Below are 22,893 nucleotides of genomic sequence, written 5' to 3' on the forward strand. Positions count from 1 at the left end.
TAAGGATTTTTCAGCTGTCCCCATAGCACCCTTTTTGGTTCTAGGTAGAACTAGTTTGGGTTCCATGTAGAACCCTTTCCACGGAGGCTTCTACATGAAACCCAAAACTAAGCCTGTATGAAAGTTCAGTCTGGTTTAAAAGCATCGTCGTTCGATATCGTGTGTAATTGTTTTGCCACGGATTTAGGCCACGGATTTAGGCCTAGCTTCAACAAATATTAATGGTAATGTAATGATTAACTTTCTTATCAATATTTAATCTTTGCTTCTGTCATGCGCAGGTTGTCTCGAGCCGCAGGTTGTCTCGAGCCCGCATTTTTTCTGCGATATTGTTGGTTACACAAGACTTCTGTAGCTACCTGTCACTACTGGTCGAGGTGAACATGAAAGTGAAAGCAGTGAAATCCCCAGATTGTTAGGCCTAGTCACCGCTCCAGACAGTAAAAGGTGTTGCTCAGGTGAGTGAGACTATATTCTTTTGACATTTGAAAGGGTTTATGCTTCTGAGAAAAATGTATGTGCATGTCTGTAATGCTTACCCCTATAGAAAATAAGAGCAGAGGATTCTGCTGAGGCAGATTGTTTTTACAGTCTAGGTTTCATGCAAATTGGGGCATTTGTCATACAATTCAACTCTTTAGCCTCTGCATGCTAAGTATTGCTTCGAAAATGGTGACGAATGTACTATAAGGCTATGCAGAGACATACTTCAATAGATACCAAGCGTCTCTTTCCATTTTTACAGGCAAGTTTTGACATGTCACTGCAGCTATCAACAAATAAGCTGTCTCTCTCATGGAAACTTAAAGTGGGGAGGATGTTTATTCATCAACAGTGTTGGGGAGTAGTGAACTACTGTACATTTAAACTAGTAATGTAATTACATTTTGCAGTAGCTTGGCGGTAGTTGTACTACATTCATATCTTGGTAGTGTTTTCAGTAGTATCTTGCTAGTGTTTTGTACATTTTTGCCATGTAGTGATAACTACTGGAACTACACTACTTTTATTTGCAAAAATAATAATAAAATATGGGTGAAGTAGGCAAGAATGTCCTTTCTTTTTCATCATCAAACTTGCCTAATTCTCACTTGAAACACCTTTTTGTGTGTGCCTAATTCTCACTTTTGTTTTTAATAGGCATAATTACACATTCTGTTAACATCTGACTCAAGAGTGAACTGTTCTTGCAATTCGTAGTCTATGACATTTCATATTTAGATATGGTAATTTTTCACGAAGTAGTTTGGATGTAGTTAACTACTTTTTCTAAGTAACTTAATTTAAGTAAGCTGTATTTTTCTTAAGGGTAGCTTTGGACACTCTTACTGACACTCTTACTGACAGTTGTGGCTGTTTCGCTTGATGTATTGTTGTTTCTACCTTCTTGCCCTTTGTGCTCTTGTCTGTGCCCAATGATGTTTGTACCATGTTTTGCGCTGCTGCCATGTTGTGTTGCTACCATGTTGTTGTCATGTTGTGTTGCTACCATGTTGTTGTCATGTTGTGTTGCTACCATGCTATGTTTTCATGGCAGATGATTACAAGGGCTGCTTTATATATTTTCATTATTATTTATTTTTCCATATTTTCTCATTGTTTCTGTGATCAGAAAAAAAAAACTTGTGGATGGGTCCTCCCGAGTGGCGCAGCGGTCTAAGACACTGTATCGCAGTGCAAGCTGCGTTGCTGCAGATGCTGCAGATGCTGGTTCGATAAAATTACTAAATTGGGTAATTTTGTATATATTTATTTAAATTTGCATTGGGCCGCTCCTGGGGGGATTCTGGTAAGATGCCGGCAAAATTAACTGAATTCCGGTAGAGTAGAAGGAAACGGCCCAATGTACTTGGGACGATTCTGGGCAGTCATTCATTTTGATTCCGGGCCGATTCTGACACCCGATTCCGGGCCGATTCAATCAGTTCCGGGCCCCCGGAAGAGGGCCGCTTCTGGGCCAGTTCGTCATTGCTAGCTGGGAAGAATTTGTTCATAACTGACTTTCCTAGTTAAATAAAGGTTAAATAAAATAAGAAAGCTTTAGTGTAGCTTAACTTCTTCCAGTGTGAAGTAATTGGTAGCTTGGTAAACTATATTTTCAGAGTAGCTTCCCCAACACTGCAAATGAATTAGGGGGTAGCCTTGGTTAAATGACCACACTCGTACCTTAAAAAGTGAACTTAGAAAAGCTGAACATAAATGGAAGGCTTGCGAACTTCAAGTATTCTATGAGATAATGAAGGATCTGATGAGAAACGACAATGTTGCGGTTAAAGATGCAAGAGCGAAAGTTGTTTTCGAGCAATTGGTTGCTTATTTGAGTATGAACAACTTCAGTCAGGTTTCCGCTCATTTCACAATACGGAAACTGCTTTATTGAAAGTCAGTAATGTTAGGTTCTAATTATTAGAGTAAGAACAAGACGGACACTGAAAGCTTAAACCAAGTTTTTTTTTCTTCCCAAAGGATTGAACAGCTGAATCGACAAAACATGTTTACAATAGTGGTGATATATGTACCCCACTTTGGGTGGAGTCTCCTCCTTCTCGCTAAACATTGCATCTTTATTGCTAGGCAGGAAACTAAGTGATACGGGTAATAAACTTTTCCTTCTCCCTTAACGTGACCTGACCTGACCTCGACCCCCATCGTCACTAATTCATGACTCTCTCCCCTTATCAATGCCTGCCACATATGATCGTTTCCCCTACACTCAGTACATTCCAAGCTTAATTGCCCCCACCATATACTTTCCCCCTACAGATAACCATTCACGTCTGGTGTAGCCCCTCTAAACCTAAGCACTCAATATTTCAATAGGGTACCTGATAATTAACCCTATTCCAAGTTTAGGAGTTAGAACCCAGAATCCATCAGTAATAACCTTCTGTTGGCTGCCGATGCCGGTGAATGCTCTATCCTAGTTCTTTTGGATCTCAGTGCCGCCTTTGATACTATCGATCATAACATTCTTGTCTACCGGCTGGAGAGGTGGGTGGGAATCTACGGTATTGCCCTCGATTGGTTCAGTCATATTTATGTGACTTACATTTCTCAGTGAGCATGGGTGGTTGAGTATCGTCCCCAGCAACTATTCACTATGGTGTCCCTCAGGGGTCAATTCTAAGCCCCATCCTTTTTTCCCTGTACATGTGTCCCCTTGGCGACATCATTCGCGATCACAAAATTCAGTTTCACTGCTATGTGGATGACACACAGCTTTATATACCAATCAGATCCAGTGATCAAGCTAGCGTAGCTACCCTTCACAAGTGTCTTGTTGATATCATATGTTGGATGTCTGACAACTTCTTCCAGCTCAATGACAAGAAATCAGGTTGTTTTATTTGTCCCTCGCCTTGCTAGAACCCAGACTGAGAATAACCTTGGTCCTTTGTCCACCAATGTAAAGCCTAGGGCCAGAAACCTTTGTCTTCTTTGACCCTAATCTAAATCTCGAGTTGCATGTAAAGAAGATTGTCCAGTCCTGCATTTATCGTCTTAGAAATATAGACAAAGTATTTTATTTCAGTCACTGATCAGGACAAAGTTAATCATGATTTTATTTCCTCACTCCTAGCTTACGTTAACTCTTTATATACACATTTGTCAGAAATAACTTTTAACAGGCACCAGAAAATGTACCATGTCACACCTATAACTAAGGTCAGGGCATTACAGTACCCCCCCCAAAGGTGCGGACTCCCGGGCCGCAAACCTAAACCTATATGGGAGGGTCTGGGTGGGCATCTAACCTTGGTGGCGGCTTAGGTTCTGGACGCCGCCCCCTTCTTTACACTGAGGGCTGGGGCCCGTCGCGGGAGACCCCGGTCTGTGGCCCGTCGCGGGAGACCCCGGTCTGTGGCCCGTCGCGGGAGACCCCGGTCTGTGGCCCGTCGCGGGAGACCCCGGTCTGTGGCCCGTCGCGGGAGACCCCGGTCTGTGGCCCATCGCGGGAGGTTCCGGTCTGTGGCCCGTCACCGGACGCTCCGGACTGGGTACCGTCGCCGGACGCTCCGGACTGGGTACCGTCGCCGGACGCTCCGGACTGGGTACCGTCGCCGGACGCTCCGGTCTGTGGCCCGTCGCCGGACTCTCCGGTCTGTGGCCCGTCGCGGGAGGTTCCGGTCTGTGGTCCGTCGCGGGAGGTTCCGGTCTGTGGCCCGTCGCGGGAGGTTTCTGTTCTGTGGCCCGTCGCCGGACGCTCTGGACTGGCGAGGTTCACTGTAGGCCTGGTGCGTGGTGCCGGCGCTGGGGACACACACCTCAGTGCGAGGAGCAGGAACAGGGAGTACTGGACCCTGGAGGCGCACTGGAGGCCTGGTGCGTGGTGCTGGAACTGGTGGTACCGGGCTGAGGACACGCACCTCAGGGCGAGTGCGGGGAGGAGGAACAGGACGCACTGGGCTCTGGAGGCGCACAGGAAGCCTGGTGCGTGGTGTTGGCACTGGTGGTACTGGGCTGGTGACACACACCTCAGGGCGAGTGCGGGGAGCAGGCACAGGACGTACTGGACTGTGGAGGTGTACTGGAGGTCTGGAGTGTAGAGCTGACACAACCCGTCCTGGCTGGATGTTTATTTTCGCCCTGCAAATGCAGGGCACTGGCACAGGACGCACTGGGCTGTGCAGACTCACCGGAGACACAGTACGCAGAGCCGGCGCAGGATTTCCTGGTCCAAGGAGGTATACTGGAGACCAGGAGCACTGAGCCGGCACTCTCCTTCCTGGCTGGATGCCCATTCTAGCCCGGCCAATGCGAGGAGCTGGAATAGAATGCACCGGGTTAGAATAGCGCACTGGAGACACCGTGTGCATTTCTGTATAACACAGTGTCTGACCAGTTACACGCTCCCCACGGTAAGCACGAGGAGTTGGCTCAGGTCTCCTACCTGACTCAGCCAATCTCCTCGTGTGCCTCCCCCAATTGTTTTTATTGTGGCTGCCTCTCAGCGTCCGTGCTAGTCGTGTACCCTCATATCGTCACCGTTCCTCCTGTGCTTTCTCCACCTGCTTCCATGGCAGGGTCTTGTCCCCTGCCATTACCTCCTCCCAGGGTCCAGGATGTCCTCCACTCCTCTTTCTCCCGTGTCCACGATGTCCACTCCTCTTTGGCACACTGCTTGATCCTTTTTTGGTGGGTTATTCTGTCACGTTCGTCATATAGAGGAGACCAAGGCGCAGCTTGATATGAATACATCTTCTTTTAATAAACGAAGAACACTTAACAAACTATACAAAACATCAAAACAACCGTGAAGCTAATACGAGTGCTGACATGCAACTACACATAGACGATAACCCACAGATAAACCAAGGAATATGGCTACCTAAATATGGTTCCCAATCAGAGACAACGATAAACAGCTGCCTCTGATTGAGAACCAATCCAGGCAACCATAGACATATAAACACCTAGACTAGAAAAACCCTAGACAATACAAAAACCCACATACCACCCTCATCACACCCTGACCTAACCAAAATAATAAAGAAAACAACGATAACTAAGGTCAGGGCGTGACACTGGCTACCAATCACTTTTAGAATAGATTTTTCACTCGTATTAATCATGTTTAAGGCTCAGTTTAGCCCTATCCTATATCTCAGATATTTTATCTCCTTACGAGTGGGGACGCAGCCTGGGATCCTCTAGCAAAGCACTGTTGACCATTCCAAAGTCTAAAATTGCCATTAGAGCACCTAGACTTTGGAATGGTCTGTTAGAAGAGATAAGGTTTGCAGATTCAGTGCCCCTTTTTAAATCCCTACTGAAGACAGACTTTTATAAAAAATACATTCTTAGCAGTGACTTGTGAATTGTTTGTCCCTGGCCTAGCGACATATTAGAATATAATACTCCTTACATACAGATGCCTCACAAGGCCAGCATCCCGGAATTGCCTCTTCACTATTGACATTGAGACTGGTGTTTTGCGGGTACTATTTAATGAAGCTGCCATTTGAGGACTTGTGAGGCGTCTGTTTCTCGAACTAGACACTCTAATGTACTTGTCCTCTTGCTCAGTTGTGCACCGGGGCCTCCTACTCCTCTTTCTATTCTGGCTAGAGCCAGTTTGCGCTGTTCTGTGAAGGGAGTAGTACACATTGTTGTACGAGATCTTCAGTTTCTTGGCAAGTTCTCACATGGAATAGCCTTCATTTCTCAGAACAAGAATAGACTGACAAGTTTCAGAAGAAAGTTCCTTGTTTCTGGCCATTTTGAGCCTGTAATCGAACCCACAAATGCTGATGCTCCAGATACTCAACTAGTCTAAAGAAGGCCAGTTTTATTGCTTCTTTAATCAGAACAACAGTTTTCAGCTGTGCTAACATAATTTCAAAATGGTTTTCTAATGATCAATTATCTTTGTAAAATTATAAACTTGGATTAGCTAACACAATGTGCCATTGGAACACGGGAGTGATGGTTGCTAATAATGGGCCTCGGTACGCCTATGTAGATATTCCATATAAAATCAGCCATTTCCAGCTACAGTAGTCTTTTACAACATTAACAATGTCTACACTGTATTTCTGATACATTTTATGTTATTTTAATGGACAAAAAAATGTGCTTTTCTTTCAAAGACAAGGACCCCAAACTTTTGAAAAATAGTTCTTTCCCTAGGCATTATTGTTTCTGTTCCTGTGACTCTGTTTGTGTTCCATGTCTGTACACTGCTTGTGTTTCTTGTTTTGTTCCATGTTTGTTTATTTATTAAATTATTCACTCCCTGTATTTGCTTCCCGACTCCTCCCATCGTGCACGTTAGAGAGTAACACCTCACCAAAGTGGAGCCTCAGGGATTTACTTTTTTTTTTTGTGAGTGTGGGTGACGTCGGGTCCGGGTGCCGCAACCGGGGATGCCTCAGCTGGCTCGACCGGTTTCCATGCCTCAGCCGTTTCATCAGGTTTACAAGATGCGGTTGGCTCTGCAGTCTCCAACTCCTCAGCCAGGTCGGCAGGCTCCCGTGCTTCAGAAGAAGCAACCGGCCCGCTCCTTGTCCTCGGGACCGTCCTTCTGGTCAGCGTCAGAGCCGCGCATCGGGGAGGGGGTACTGTCACATACACTCCCTCTCCGGCATTCGAGGTCGTCAGGCTGCTCATTATTACGCACACCTGTCACCGCCATTACGCGCATCAGCGCCTCATCAGACTCACCTGGACTCACTCACCTGCCTGATGATCTTCCCTATATATGTCACTCCCTTTGGTTCTTTCCCGAGGCGTTATTGTTTCTGTTCCTGTTCCTCTGTTTGTGGTCCATGTCTGTACACTGCTCAGGTTTCTTGTTTTGTTCCATGTTCATTTATTAATTAAATTATTCACTCCCTGTCATTGCTTCCCGACTCCCAGTGTACACGTTATACTGTCCCTGTCCCTCTTACCTTCAAGAGAAAATAGCATGTTTTCTGTAAACAGAAGCTGTTCCTGCTGACTGCTGAGACAGTCACCAAAAGCTACAGGCACTTTTAACAACACATTCCACAGACACCGCCTTACCTGACTCAAGAGATTTATTTTTTAGAGACATTTTTCATCTTTCCCCTACATTTTTATTTTAGTAACCAGGGACATTCAATGGCAAGCGGTGATCAGATGGCAGAGATTGGGGCACCTGGGGACATGGAGGAGGTCAATGAAGCTCAGGGTCTAGAGGACGGATCCTCCCTCAAATCCACCATGGAGAGGAATGGGAAGACCCAACCCGACGGCCCGGTGAAGGAGAAGAAACTGGGGATGATGAAGCTATTCAGGGAGAGCATGAAGCGGGTTGGAGCGAGGAGTCCTCTGGCCTCAAACAGCAAAGGGTCAAAGGACAGACCCTATTCAGACCAGGGGGGGGACAGTATTGACCCTGAAGTGACATCTCTGACCCATCAGCTGCCGCCCACTCACTCACCAAGTAAGTTTTACTCGGGTTTATCCCTCTGTCAAATTAAGTGAGTTATGAAATATCCTCTTTAGTCAAGAAATGGCTTCCCAAGGTCATGGGAAGAGGAAGTCTCAGGAGACATAGAATGACAGTATAAATTACAGGAAGGACTCTTCTATGCACTCTATTGGGGACTTGTATTTTATTTATTTTCAGCCTGACATAGGCCAGACTGAGCAGGGGGTTTTCCTCATTACTCAATAATACATTCCTATCTTAATCAGAAAACTCCAGCTCCCAACCAAGCAGGATATACACTAACATATCTAACCTTCAAACAATAACAAATCTGACAGAAGCTGCTTAACCAGTTGCCAACGTAGTATCTTTTTCTGTTTGTGCGTGTGTGTGACTGTACGACTTTCCGTTTGTTCGCACACACACAAACAGTCAGCACACCCACTATTACACTGAAAAAGTAGTTACATTTCTACCGGTATTCATTGTCAAAGAGATCAGCAACTCTCTCTCTCTCAGGTTTGAGTGCTGGGTCTCCTGTGGCCTCTCCCCTGAAGAGTCCAGGTGAGTTTTTTCAAAGGAAGGAGGGAGAAGAGAGTGCAGAAGATTCACCACCATCCCAGAAAAAACACTCCAGAACACACTCAGGTACACTGCTGTTAACCCAACCGACCAGAACTTGTTCTTGTCAATGGTTGTTTTTAAAGGCTATTTGCACTAGGCATAGATGCTGTTCAAAGACAAGCACAAATACATCTCTTTCACTGAGAGAATTCTAGAGAGCTTTGTTGGGATACCCTTCTGTAATACAGGCGTTCCTAAACTTTTACTGCACATGACCCCAAATTGACACCAGAAAATGCAGAGGACCCCATTTGGGAAAATTATATTCCCCTAGTTAACGCTGTATGTTCATATTTACAACATTTTAGGTCCCGCAGGCTGTTCCAACACATAATAATGACATGAAAGTGCGTTCCAATAGTGTAAAAGGTCCTTAGTTGACACTAAAAGGTTGTATTCGTATATCTATTTGAAGATAAATGTTATTATTTTGTTTGATAAGATTAAGTTTGGGAACCACTGTCAATCTGTTTTCTATATTGGCCATCTATAGACCCATCAACCATTGGGGACTCTCTTCTGAAGAAGGGGGCTTCCATTCGACGGAGTTTGAGACTTGTGGGGAATAAGAAGGACAAGACCCTCAAACAGGAGCCGCTCCAGTCTGTCACTGAGGTCACAGTGGAGGAGAAGAGGGAGAAGAAGAAAGAAGAGATCAATGAGTCATACATACTCCCAGAGATACCCCTCATACCCCCCTCAGGCAAGGCTCTGTCTGTCTCTCTTTCTTTCAATATCAAAGTCAAAGAGATCACCCAGCTAGAACATTTGGTTACTTGGAAGTTGTGGGAATGTATGATTTTCCATTGATTCTTCAAAAAAAGCGATATGTTTTCTAACCGGTAAAACTTTTTTTTTTATGTTATGAGAACGGAAGTGATTATTTCAACTGTTCTTGGAATGTACATTTTTAGGGTGTAGGAAGGTTATTAGAACATTTTACAATGGTTCCCTGAAAGTTTTCCTGGGAGGTTTTTATTAACGTTCCGAGACCATAAATTATAGGTTATTTGAAAGGAATTCAAACTTTTTGGGCTACCCAACCAAATTCACATAGAAACGTGAGTTATAGATCTGTCATTCTCATTGAAAGCAAGTCTACGAAGTGGTAGATCTGTTCTATGTGCACTATTTCTATGCTGCCCTTTCTTAAATTTCATTTTTGTCTTTTCCTTTTGGTTTTGTACACCAGCTGAAAATTGAAATGCAAGATTTTCTAGGGATTTAGATGGTATAATGATTCTCTACACTATACTTGCTTGTTTTGTCACATTAACTGAAAGTAAACTATTATACAGTGGGGCAAAAAAGTATTTAGTCAGCCCCCAATTGTGCCATTTCTCCCACTTAAAAAGATGAGCGAGGCCTGTAATTTTCATCATAGGTACACTTCAACTATGACAGACAAAATGAGAGAGAAAAAATCCAGAAAATCACATTGTAGGATTTTTAATGAATTTATTTGCAAATTATGGTGGAAAATAAGTATTTGGTCAATAACAAAAGTTTATCTCAATACTTTGTTATATACCCTTTGTTGGCAATGACAGAGGTCAAATGTTTTCTGTAAGTCTTTTACACACACTGTTGCTGGTATTTTGGCCCATTCCTCCATGCAGATCTCCTCTAGAGCAGTGATGTTTTGGGGCTGTTGCTGGGCAACACAGACTTTCAACTCCCTCCAAAGATTTTCTATGGGGTTGAGATCTGGAGACTGGCTAGGCCACTCCAGGACCTTGAAATGCTTCTTAGGAAGCCACTTCTTCGTTGCCCAGGCGGTGTGTTTGGGATCATTGTCATGCTGAAAGACCCAGCCACGTTTAATTTTCAATGCCCTTGCTGAAGGAAGGAGGTTTTCACTCAAAATCTCATGATACATGGCCCCATTCATTCTTTCCTTTACACGAATCAGTCGTCCTGGTCCCTTTGCAGAATAACAGCCCCAAAGCATGATGTTTCCACCCCCATGCTTCACAGTAGGTATGGTGTTCTTTGGATGCAACTCAGCATTCTTTGTCCTCCAAACACGACGAGTTGAGTTTTTACCAAAAAGTTATATTTTGGTTTCATCTGACCATATGACATTCTCCCAATCTTCTTCTGGATCATCCAAATGCTCTCTAGCAAACTTCAGACGGGCCTGGACATGTACTGGCTTAAGCAGGGGGACACGTCTGGCACTGTAGGATTTGAGTCCCTGGCGGCGTAGTGTGTTACTGATGGTAGGCTTTGTTACTTTGGGTCCCAGCTCTCTGCAGGTCATTCACTAGGTCCCCCCGTGTGGTTCTGGGATTTTTGCTCACCGTTCTTGTGATCATTTTGACCCCACGGGGTGAGATCTTGCGTGGAGCCCCAGATCGAGGGAGATTATCAGTGGTCTTGTATGTCTTCCATTTCCTAATAATTGCTCCCACAGTTGATTTCTTCAAACCAAGCTGCTTACCTATTGCAGATTCAGTCTTCCCAGCCTGGTGCAGGTCTACAATTTTGTTTCTGGTGGCTCTTTGGTCTTGGCCACAGTGGAGTTTGGAGTGTGACTGTTTGAGGTTGTGGACAGGTGTCTTTTATACTGATAACAAGTTCAAACAGGTGCCATTAATACAGGTAACGAGTGGAGGACAGAGGAGCCTCTTAAAGAAGAAGTTACAGGTCTGTGAGAGCCAGAAATCCTGCTTGTTTGTAGGTGACCAAATACTTATTTTCCACCATAATTTGCAAATAAATTCATAAAAAATCCTACAATGTAATTTTCTGGATTTATTTTCTTCTCATTTTGTCTGTCATAGTAGAAGTGTACCTATGATGAAAAATACAGGCCTCTCTCATCTTTTTAAGTGGGAGAACTTGCACAATTGGTGGCTGACTAAATACTTTTTTGCCCCACTGTAATTTTTGCCAGAAAATGGCAGTGAAATCTGCATAGTGCACCTTTAGAAATTGTTCTGAGAACATGTTTCAGTAATACTGTTAATAGTACTGCTAGCTTAGTTTGGGTTAACTGTTTTGAACTCCAAGCACAGTTGGGACACACAGAAATTCATTTTCTTCTGCATTAATCATGCAAAAACATTTCTTATTTATTGTGGCATGGCGTCAGTGAGATTCTAACCTCTGATCTTCTGTCTTCTATCCAAGGAATTAGTCCTCTGCGCCACCAGGATGGGGCTAGCGTGTCATTTTTTAAAACTCATATAAAACTGTTCATTTTACTCTATTCAAACAGACCCCATTTCAAAGGAAACAAGCACTCATTAAGATCAGGTGTGGCCAATTAGTGGAACACTTAAGCACACTTAACAAGATAGAGGATAGAGAGAGTTTTGTTGAAGCTGAGAGTGGAATGTATGTTTTTAAGTAGCGTTCTTTGAACGTTACTAGTGTTTTCTTGTGGTTTTATGGAAAGTTTTGTTAATGTTCTGAGAACATGATTTTAAGTAGAACCATGTAGGAACCTGTGGGAAACGTTATGCTGAAATTCCTACCTAAGAAACATATGGTTCTCAGAACGTTATGTGCTACCTGGCTATCCTGCATCCTTCCCAGATCATTGTGGGTAGGTTGTATGTAAAATAACCATAGGACAACCACGCTCTCACCAAGCTCTAAGAAACATATGATTCTCCTGGCATTAGGTGCTAGCTGGGCAGCAACTCTCTCTCTCTCTCTCACTCAGGTTTGACTGCTGGGTCTCCTGTGGGCTCTCCCCTGAAGAGTCCGGTTGGGTTCTTCCAAATAAAGGAGGGAGGAGAGATTGCAGAAGATTCACCACCATCCCAGAAAAAACACTCCAGAACACACTCAGGTACACCACTGTTTACCCAACCAACCATAACTTGTTTTTGTCAATGGATGTTTTTAGAGGCTGTTTGCAGTAGGCATAAATGCTGTTCAAAGATGAGCACAAATACATATTTTTGACTGACAGAATTCAAGCGAGCTCCGTTGCGATATCCTGAGTCTTTTTAAGGTCTTCATAATCTGATCTCTGTATTGGCCATCTATAGACCCATCAACCATTGGGGACTCTCTTCTGAAGAAGGGGGCTTCCATTCGAAGGAGTTTTCGACTTGTGGGGAATAAGAAGACCCTCAAACAGGAGCAGCTCCAGTCTGTCACTGAGATCACAGTGGAGGAGAAGAGAGCGGGGGAGGAGAGCGTAGAGATCAAAGAGTCATACATACTCCCAGAGATACCCCTCACACCCCTCTCAGGTGAGGCTCACCCCCCCCTCCCCTCTCTCACTCCCCCTCTTTCTCACTCACACTCTCTTTCTCTCTCACTTTGATTTGTCTCGTCCATCTTTCTTTGTTTTAGCAACAGAGATCACAAGAGATCTTATCTGTGATGTAAATCACTACGCTTGTGTGTGCAGTATGTGTGTATTGGGTAACACAGCCTGAACTTCCACAGACGGATAACAAAGTCGTCTCTCTATGCACTAAGGCCTTCACTCTGTCTGCTCTTGATTTCCAGTGATGCAGATCAACGAGCTGATTAAGACTGAGGTGCTGGAGGAGGCCCACCTGAACCTCCTCTCCCTACGCCAGGAGTTCCAGCGGGAGAGGGATGAGTGCACGGAGGAGGCCTCCCCCATGGAGCTGGCAAAGAAGGAGAAGGACCTGAGCATCCTTTACAGAGCCATGCAGGAAAAGGTGAAGGAGATAGTGCGCAACTCCAACAGCCTTCCCTCCCTCAACAAGGAGCTCCTGATACATGTGGCCCGCGTCATCCAGGAGGAAGAGAAGAGGGAGGCAGAGCCTGGGGGCGTGGTTGGGCTAGGGGACTGGCGGGGTGCCTGGAGGGAGGCTGTGAGCGAGGGGGTCGAGGCAACGTTGAAGAGAGTTCCTCTGGACAGGCCCGAGCAGAATGCCTCCTGGCTGGCTATCCACCTGGGTCTGCTGGGCAAGGCCATCGTAGAAGACTTGGAGAAGGTGAAGAGAGAGCTGCAGGGCTCTTACCCACCCAGCTTCAACGTGTTCAGCACTTACATGAGCTGTTACCATGGTGCTGTCAGCCAGCACCTGAACACGCTTCAGCAGCAGGTGACAGATCTGAAGGACTACTACGCCCTGCTGGACTGGATCATCAATCGCTATGAGAGGTGAGGAAGACTAAAAGTCATTGTCTTGACTAAGAATTACAGTGTATATAAACAAAATGTTTTCTAAGACTCAAAATGGTGAGTATTATTGTATCTGAGAGACACCATCCCTGTTGAACAGTGAGAAGATAATGGGCAGTCCTTCATTGAGACCAGAGATGGAGGCTGAGAAAACAGGCCTCTCATTGGAGGAGGGCTTCCTGGACCAGCTCAAGGGGAAATACTGCATGCGGGCTAAGGTAAGGGATCGAACACCCCTAAGAGACAGATGGAAAGATGTTTAGGAGGAATTCAGATTGAAAGCAGGTACACTAGAAGAGTTCACAAAACCTTTTGTTATGTTTTGCTCATCAGTCCTTTAGCCTTTTATTCTTTTGCTTTCCCTGTCTTTTCCAGGAGGACATGAGAGCTTCGCTGGATAAAATATTAGAGCTTGAAAATGAGGACATTTGGATAAAGAAACAGGCACCAGAGACCGATGATGAACACTTCTTGAACTCTGACTTACACATGGATATTTGGACGGTATTGTTTTGTCATGATTTCACATGTTGCAATACTGTCATATCTCCATTAGAGGGCAACATTGCCTACTTAGTTACATTTTGATTGTAGTGACAGGCTACAACTTTGTAAGAGTTGAAACTGATGTTGCTTTCTTTGTAGACTGTTAAGAGCAATGCTGTTAACTCCAAGAGGATTGATGTGAACCTGGAGATGAGAGTAGTCTGTTCCTGCCTAGAAGAGTTACAGCAGTTTCCCAAACGGTATGCTCTGCAACAGACCTGCAACAGCATTTCGCTACACTCGCAATAACATCTGCTAATCATGTGTATGTGACCAATAAAATGTTATTTGATTTGAGTCTGCTTTTTCTATCTCTATCCTAACCATTATTCACTGGAAAAACAAAACCGGGCCTTCTCATTTGCTTGTTAATAACCCCATGCCTTATATATGTTTTATCTCACCATCTCCATAGATTTGAGACTAAATTAAGGTACTGCTGTAACAGTGTGGAAAACCCTTCACTTTGGGCTGACTATCAGATAACCTACATCAACAGCTTTACAGCTCTTATGTAAGTCTGACTCCTCTTCACTACATCCGGTAAACAACACTACCCCCGAATGCGGAAGAGACATTTCAGTTGAATACATTCAGTTGGACAAATTATTAGGTATCCCCCTTTCCCTTTCCGCCACCCACAATGTAGACTAGAATGTCCTGGACAACAGTTGCTAGGCAGTCAGTTCAGCTTGCCAGACACTTTGGGGTACATTCACCAAAGGAAGGTGTGAATAAACAAAACATTTGACTGCTGCCTAAGAGGTTGACCTAAGAACAGAAGTCTTGGATCAGAAGAACAGTGTCCGTAACATACTATCTCAGTGATTTGATGCACATTTTTTGTTTGCAACCATATTTTAGTGGTATAATGTCATGCATTTAGGTACAAGTTTAACTTCACTATGTCTGATTTAAAGTTGTCACTTATGCAACAGAAGTGTGATGGAAAACTGGGACAATTTGAACAACTATAAGAGAGCAGTTATTTCATGTGCATTTTTATCTGTTCAAGATAAACATACAAAATACACAAGTCATGTTGAATTATGGATAAATATGTACAGTATCTTACAAACCAACTCAAACATACTCAAACACACTAACATGCAGGCTCAGTGGCACACTATATCATATTATTGTACAAGTGAAAGTGTATTGAAGAGCAAAGCTGTTTCCAGGTATTTCTGAAGTATATCACTGCCAGCCTAAAGAGAGAAACACCACGTGGTTTCGGGGAAACGAAGCTGCGCAAAATAACTGCCTAGGGGTTTAAGCTGTAGAAAGAGAAAGACCTCTCTCCATGCTCAAAGAGCTGGTAATGCCACTGAATCAATCCACAGCATGCCTATGTCAGTCAAAAAAGAGGAACATTGTATTAGAAATGGGCAGAAAAAGTCAGAATTCTCTCCTGCAGATTTAGTTATTCATGTTCAAGGAGACAGGACACTCAGATGGCCAGATATAACTTTATACTGTTTAGCCATATTTTCTACTATTGGCATAATGTTTGTTTGGATAATCTCATCACGCAGCTCTATCAAGACAGCATAGCCCTTCTTCCCCAAATTACCAAATCCATCTGTCACAAATGTTTCCAAACAGACTCTGAAAACCCCCCAGTTTCACAAGAAACATCACATAGTTTCACAAACAAAACATAATTCTGACAACCCCTGTTGAAACCCTCACGCCATTCCCCGTTCACCCCCCCCCCTTCCCCAACGTAGTGTTCTGATGAATTGAACATAGGTGTGTATGAATGACAACCTGACCTCTTTCATTTCCCTCTTTCTCTTCCTCCAGGGAGCATATGGAGGGCTACAGGGAGAGCTGCCCAACACAGGTGGACCATCTCAGCAGAGAGGTGGATGGCCTGGTCAATAGACTGGTCCGGAGCCTGGAGGACCAGTTTAAAAATGATGTCAGGGTAGGTTAGGGAGGGAAGTTTGATTGACCTTTGACCTTGTTCTCGTTCTACAAATGCCCTGATAGCCTGAGTTGATCAGAGTGTGTTGAGGTGATTGAGATCTGTCTTTGCTACTTGTCTCGGGTGACCTGGAAGTTACTTAGTTTGGTAGCCTACTGATTTCCTCCTTGCACATGTTTTTGTAAAGGCTTTTAAACTAAGCTCTCAATTGCTCCTGCTGTCAATGTTATGGATGGGTGATCAAACAAAACATTTGTGAGGGAATGGGTGGGTTAATATGCGTCTGTTTCTTCCAGCCCTACCTCAGGAGAATGATGACGAGGAAGTGGCTCTCCACAGATGAGGACTTCCAACAGCTGTATAGCAGGACAGAGAAGCTGACCCATCGCTGTTCACAAATGAGACCTCCATATGTACAGGTAAGGAATCGGGAAGTGCTGTTCATATTGTTTTAAATGAAGGATATAACACTCAATTAAGCAAATACTCAGAATTTTACTTGGTGATATGGTGCTGCTAGTGATAGACAACATTTAGAGACAGAATACAGACACCGGAGTTTAAACAAAGTTCACATACATTATATAATACAACTAGGTAGAGTGATAAAGCATGGAGCTATAAAATAATTAGCAGTTTTTTCAGCTGCCGCAAGTAGTACATCCGCTGGTGTTCCTTCTTGGTGACCATTGTGATGTCCTTCCACTTGCACTTGTGGGAGTTCAGGAATTCAGTGATCCAATGACAGATGGAGCTGGACACATTCAGCTGGGAGAGTTTGTCTTGTAGCAGTTCTGGGATGATGGTATTGAATGCAGAACTGGAGAGACCGTGTCCGGGCCAGCAGCCTCCCTGCTATTCTCTTTCCTAAAGAGTCTGTTGCTGGAAGGTGACCATGCATAGAATGGAAAATGGATTCAAGTAGCTTCTTGAGTTGATGTGGAAATGTCAGTGAACTGCCAGGGAAAGCAGTAAAAGGGAGAGGAGGATGGATGTCACTTAGTTGATTAGGATGATGTCAGTCATGTGAAAGAGAATGTAAACAGTGAAAACAGCAGACTTTAATTTCTCTTTTTTTTTCTCTTGCCCCTGTGTTCCTCTGCATCAGACCTTTTTGAGCTGCTTGCACTACTACGTGGTGAAAGAGTATGTCTCCCAGCTGATGAAAAACAACTACTCCTGTAAGAACAGGAAGCATGACAAAGCTGCCACCAAGATGAGGGTGCAGTGGGATAAACTCAAGGATCTGTTTGAGGAAATGGTAGCTAACACTTCTTCAATTTACATTCACACACATTCCATGTTCATTCAACATTGTTTAAAATGTAGAATACTACAGTACATCGATTTGTTTCATCGTTATGTCTTTTGTGTTTTGAGGAATGTTACTTTGTATATTCAGAAAGGCTGTCATAAACAAATGACGTGTTATAACCATTCAAGACTACAATAAACACACATACTTTCCTCTTCTATAAGACAACCCATGACTGGCTCCACCCAGTAGGAGACCACCTGAGTAACATCATTGGGGAAACAAACAAGAGGGACATAAAGAACCACCTGAAACTTTTCGTTGCTGACTACCCAGACATCAGGTAATACCATGCATCTTCCTGTGGTCACATCTTGTATCTGTTGATTTTGGTAATCAACAGAGTATACCGGTGTAATATGCACAGTATAAATTACAAAAAAAGAGCAAGTTAAAAAAACATCATGAATTCTACTCTGACTCTGTTATGGCCCTGTTGCTGTGAAGAGAGAACAGCAGTGGAAGATAAAGTAGGTCAGTGGTTAGCAGTGTTCATCAGACAGGGGAAGCATGTTGACTGTAGCAGATTGAGAGGGAGCAGAAAGCATTGTTGATTCCTGAGAGCAGTAAATGCATGATGTACATAGGAGGGGCAAGACCCGCCTGAGCCTGGTGAGTGATACTTACCCTCAGATTACACAGACCCACAAAGATTTCGAAAACAAATCAAATTTTGAACAACTCCCATATCCATTGGGTGAAATACCACAATGTGCCATAACAGCAGCAAGATTTGTGACAAGTTGCAACAAGAAAAGGGCAACCAGTGAAGCATTGTAAATACAACCCATATTTATGTTTATTTTCCCTTTTTGTAACACTGTCCATAATGACATTTGGAATGTCTTTATTGCTTTGAAATGTTTGTGAGTGTAATGTTTACTGTTCATTTTTTGTTTATTTCACTTTTGTTTATCTATTTCACTTGATTTGGCAATGTTTCCCGTGTGAAAAAAGCCCATTGAATTGACTACAAAGCAGGGTTGACAGTGGGGGGGGGGGGGGGGGGGGGGGTGTTCCCCGATGAGGCATGACCACTTGTATGTTGTGCTGTACTATCCCAGAACATTGTCCTGGTCTGGGTTTTTGTGAACCTCTCTGACATGTGATTTGTTGATTTTGAACTTTAGTAAACTACATGTCAAGATTCACTTAATTTTTTGTCTCGGTCTGCAGTAAGAAGCACCTGTCGGCTGTGCTGTACTTCAGGGGCTTGATGCGGGGCAGGGAGAGACAGGCGATCCTGCAGCGTCTCACTGAGCTGAAGAGGGAACTGGGAACCGCAGGGAACATTGGAGATAATAGAAGAGCCCTCTTCAGTGATATGCAGGTCACCAATACAGACCGTCTGGCTGACATTCCGTTCTTCTGCTTCCTCCTCCCAGACAGCTAATAAACGGACCTAGATACAGGAGCCTACGACAGAGATGATAACCAAACTGTCTGAGAAAAATAACATACTGTATCACAAGTAGGATCACCTCGCACAAATCAAACTGAGAATAATGATTAATGTAATCAAAGGGATGCTTTGAGACGCCTCGTTTGTTTCCTATCATGTATTGTTACTGTCGCAAAAAGAAGCTTAGGACACAAATAATAATGCTAAATGAAAGAACAGCTTTAATATAGCAGATTGTGTCTTCCCTCAATGTAATTGTCTGCATTTCCAATCCCCCATATCTTTATTTGTAAATATGTTTATTAATATATATATATATTTTTTTCCTTGATTATTTTCCCCTAACCCTACCATCCCTCCCCTAATTGGCATAAACTAATGGACAACAACACTTAGGCTTCTACTTCCAGATTATACATGCTATATACATTTTACGGACACAGTATATTTTACAGTAGTTATCTTTTCGTTTTTAGTCCCATCCTTCAGCTCCACTCAACCCTTCCCATCGATCTCTGAACACCATCCAGTTTTGCCATATATTGAACACCATTTAATTTGCCATATTTTTGAACTGTGCTGTGATGTTTCACAAAACTTCTGAACCTTTCTATTCTCATAGATTCTACATATTGTAAATAAATAAATACTCATTTGTCTAAGAGTATTATTATAGTATTGATAGATTGACTATGACTTTTTGAATCACCCAGCAGTGCTATTTTGCAGAGGGGGACATAACTTGGCTGGAGGTCTCGGGGCCCTCCCATTTTGGGGGGCATCTAAAGCACATTTCCTGCATTTCTACACAATCTAATATGACCCATGACACTTCTAGCCGTCTCTCTTTAGAACAACAAAAAGTAAGCAAAAATGCCCACAGTCATCAAGCTAGATAAGAGATTATTAAATATGTTTAAGTGATTGATAAGACTGAACTAGATCCATGATAATTCAATAATCAATGTTGTGTTGCACCTTTTAACCAATAGCCTAACAAATAAACAACGTTTAAAACTTTTGATTTTCTGTAAGACATCCTCTATATAAAATTTCAGGCAGACCACCCAGCCGACCCAAGCCGCCTACATGCCCGACCCCCACCAGTCTATTCAATAACTCAACTCTCCCCAACACAACATCCTTCCCATCTTTTTTTTGTCTCAAGGAAAAGCTTTGGAAAACAAAAGTTGAATGAAAACACACATAACAGTATACCCTCCATATAATTCATATCATAGGCCTAATAGTTCTGTAGAGCTCTTTTAACTTGCACACAATATAGCTGGGTCACCCCGTCCTGCCCCAAGGGATCCAATCAAATTGTCGAAAGTTTACATACACCTTAGCCAAATACATTTAAACTCAAGTTTTCACAATAACTGACATTTAATCCTAGCAAAAATTCCCTGTCTTAGGTCAGTTAGGATCACCACTTTATTTTAAGAATGTGAAATGTTAGAATAATAGTAGAGTGATTTATTTAAGCTTTTATTTCTTTCATCACATTCCCAGTGGGTTAGAAGTTTACATACACTTAGTATTAGTATTTGGTAGCATTGCCTTTAAATTGTTTAACTGGGGTCAAACATTTCGGGTAGCCTTCCACAAGCTTCCCACAATAAGTTTGGTGAATTTTGGCCCATTCCTCCAGACAGAGCTGGTGTAATTGAGTCAGGTTTGTAGGCTTTGCTCGCACACGCTTTTTCAGTTCAGCCCACAAATTTTCTTTAGGATTGAGGTCAGGGCTTTGTGATGGCCACTCCAATACCTTGACTTTGTTGTCCTTAAGCCACTTTTCACAACTTTGGAAGTATGCTTATGGTCATTGTCCATTTGGAAGACCCATTTGCGACCAAGCTTTAACATCCTGACTGATGTCTTGAGATGTTGCTTCAATATATACACATAATTTCCCTTCCTCACGATGCCATCTATTTTGTGAAGTGCACCAGTTCCTCCTGCAGCAAAGCACCCCCACAACATGATGCTGCCACCCCAATGCTTCACGGTTGGGATAGTGTTCTTCGGCTTGCAAGCCTCCCACCTTTTTCCTCCAAACAGAATGATGGTCATTATGGCCAAACAGTTGTATTTTTGTTTAATCAGACCAGAGGACATTTCTCCAAAAAGTACGATCTTTGTCCCCATGTGCAGTTGGCTTTTTTATGATGGTTTTGGAGCAGTGGCTTCTTCCTTGCTGAGCGGCCTTTCAAGTTATGTCGATATAGGACTTGTTTTACTGTGGATATAGATACTTTTGTACCTGTTTCTTCCAGCATCTTCACAAGGTCATTTGCTGTTCTGGGATCGATTTCCACTTTTCGCACCAAAGTACGTTCATCTCTAGGAGACAGAACACACAGATCTCCTTCCTGAGCGGTATGACGGCTGCGTGGTCCCGTGGTGTTTATACTTGCATACTATTGTTTGTACAGATGAAAGTGGTACCTTCAGGCGTTTGGAAATTGCTCCCAAGGATGAACTAGACTTGTGGAGGTCTTGGCTGATTTTTTTTTTTTCTCATGATGTCAAGCAAAGAGGCACTGAGTTTGAAAGTTGGCCTTTATATACATCCACAGGTACACCTCCAATTGACTCAAATGATGTCAATTAGCCTATCAGAAGCTTCTAAAGCCATGACATCATTTTCTGGAATTTTCCAAGCTGTTTAAAGGCACAGTCAACTTAGTGTACGTAAACTTCTGACCCACTGGAATTGTGATACAGTGAAATAATCTGTAAACAATTGTTGGAAAAATTACTTGTGTCAGGCACAAAGTAGATGTCCTAACCAACTTGCCAAAACTATAGTTTTTTTAACAATACATTTGTGGAGTGGTTGAAAAATAAGTTTTAATGACTCCAACCTACGTGTATGTAAACTTCCGACTTCAACTGTATATGTACATAGAGTTAAAGTGACTATGCATAGATTATAAACGGAGTAGCAGCATCTTAAAATAGGGGTCTGGGTAGCCCTTTGATTAGCTGTTCAGAAGACTTATGGCTTGGGGGTAGAAGCTGTTAAGAAGCCTTTTGGACTTTGACTTGGCACTCCTGTACCGCTTGCCGTGCAGTAGCAGAGAGAACAGTCTATGACTAGGATGGCTGGAGTCTTTGACAATTTTTAGGGCCTTCCTCTGACACTGCCTGGTATAAAGGTCCTGGATGGCAGGAATCTTGGCCCCAGTGATGTACTGGGCCGTACACACTACCCTCTGTAGTGCCTTGCGGTCGTAGGCCGAGCAGTTGCCATACCAGACGCAGCTGTAGAACCTTTTGAGGATCTGAGGACCCATGCCAAATCTTTTCAGTCTCCTGAGGGGGAATAGGTTTTGTCGTGCCCTCTTCACAAGAAAATACGTTTTGAACGGTCATCCAACTCGGAATTGGAAGTGGGGAACTCAGGCCTCTTTCTAGAGCTCCGACCTGAAGTTTACTGAGTTCCCAGTTGTCTTGGAAGCACCATAAATTCAGAGAATGGCCAAATTTGCCCACGAAGGACAGCCGCGCCACCTTCCTGTTCAAGTGAGCACAGCACAACAAGGTGAGTCCAAAAATGTATTGTATGCTGCTGCATAAATTATGTAAAATGCCAGGAAGATATGTATACTGTAGCTAAGAAAGTAATACTTAAGTGTGTTGTGTAGTAAGCTGTTAGTAGCCCACGTGTCTCATCCTAATCATTTGGTCCCTTTTCCCCTCATCATTTAGCCTACTGTTCTGACTTGGTGGTGCACATGTAGCCTATAGCCTGTTTTAGAGAAATGTAATCATTGAATATTGTAAGAGCTTTCATTGTCTGCTTTTATGCCCCCTTTATTTATCCTACAGTTCTGACTTGGTGCCCAGGGAGAATCGTGTATGAACGGTCTATGTAATGAATTCTGTTGCTGTACATTTCAAAAGTGCTGAACAATTAGTTATATTGACTACGGCCGTCCTAGCTCACTCATTAATGTCTTAATTGAAATTACGGATTGCCTCTTATCCGCTCGTCATCCCCTTATGCCATAATGTAGTTTGTACATCTCAATTTTCAGTAGAAACCACA

At 43.3% G+C, this 22,893-nt stretch overlaps 1 protein-coding gene across 2 annotated transcripts; it reads left to right on the forward strand.

Moving 5' to 3' along the window:
- Positions 1–301: 301 nt before the first annotated feature.
- On the forward strand, positions 302–19,514 carry LOC139375147 (exocyst complex component 3-like protein 4). 2 transcript variants are annotated; one of them, XM_071116642.1, is made up of 16 exons: positions 302–458; positions 7,569–7,909; positions 8,417–8,545; positions 9,015–9,224; positions 12,195–12,323; positions 12,526–12,732; positions 12,995–13,622; positions 13,744–13,861; positions 14,019–14,147; positions 14,289–14,389; positions 14,605–14,703; positions 15,996–16,119; positions 16,416–16,538; positions 17,228–17,380; positions 17,599–17,717; positions 18,611–19,514. In XM_071116642.1, exons 2-16 carry the CDS (start codon positions 7,585–7,587, stop codon positions 18,825–18,827), a joined length of 2,811 nt encoding a protein of 936 aa, XP_070972743.1. In that variant the 5' UTR covers positions 302–458; positions 7,569–7,584; the 3' UTR covers positions 18,828–19,514. The 2 variants fall into 2 exon arrangements, with proteins under 2 accessions (XP_070972743.1, XP_070972744.1); XM_071116643.1 differs by having other exon boundaries at positions 342–458; positions 8,417–8,461.
- Positions 19,515–22,893: the final 3,379 nt, after the last annotated feature.

The sequence above is a fragment of the Oncorhynchus clarkii genome, chromosome 19, assembly GCF_045791955.1.
Source record: "Oncorhynchus clarkii lewisi isolate Uvic-CL-2024 chromosome 19, UVic_Ocla_1.0, whole genome shotgun sequence".
Classification (NCBI taxonomy): Eukaryota; Metazoa; Chordata; class Actinopteri; order Salmoniformes; family Salmonidae; genus Oncorhynchus; species Oncorhynchus clarkii.

Bases quoted from the DNA above. Each gene is read 5' to 3' on its own strand.
- LOC139375147 (XM_071116642.1), top strand. From the start codon at position 7,585: ATGGCAAGCGGTGATCAGATGGCAGAGATTGGGGCACCTGGGGACATG. The intron at 8,546-9,014 runs GTACACTGCTGT...GGCCATCTATAG, and splicing joins ACACTCCAGAACACACTCAG to ACCCATCAACCATTGGGGAC. The intron at 16,120-16,415 runs GTAGGTTAGGGA...TGTTTCTTCCAG, and splicing joins AGTTTAAAAATGATGTCAGG to CCCTACCTCAGGAGAATGAT.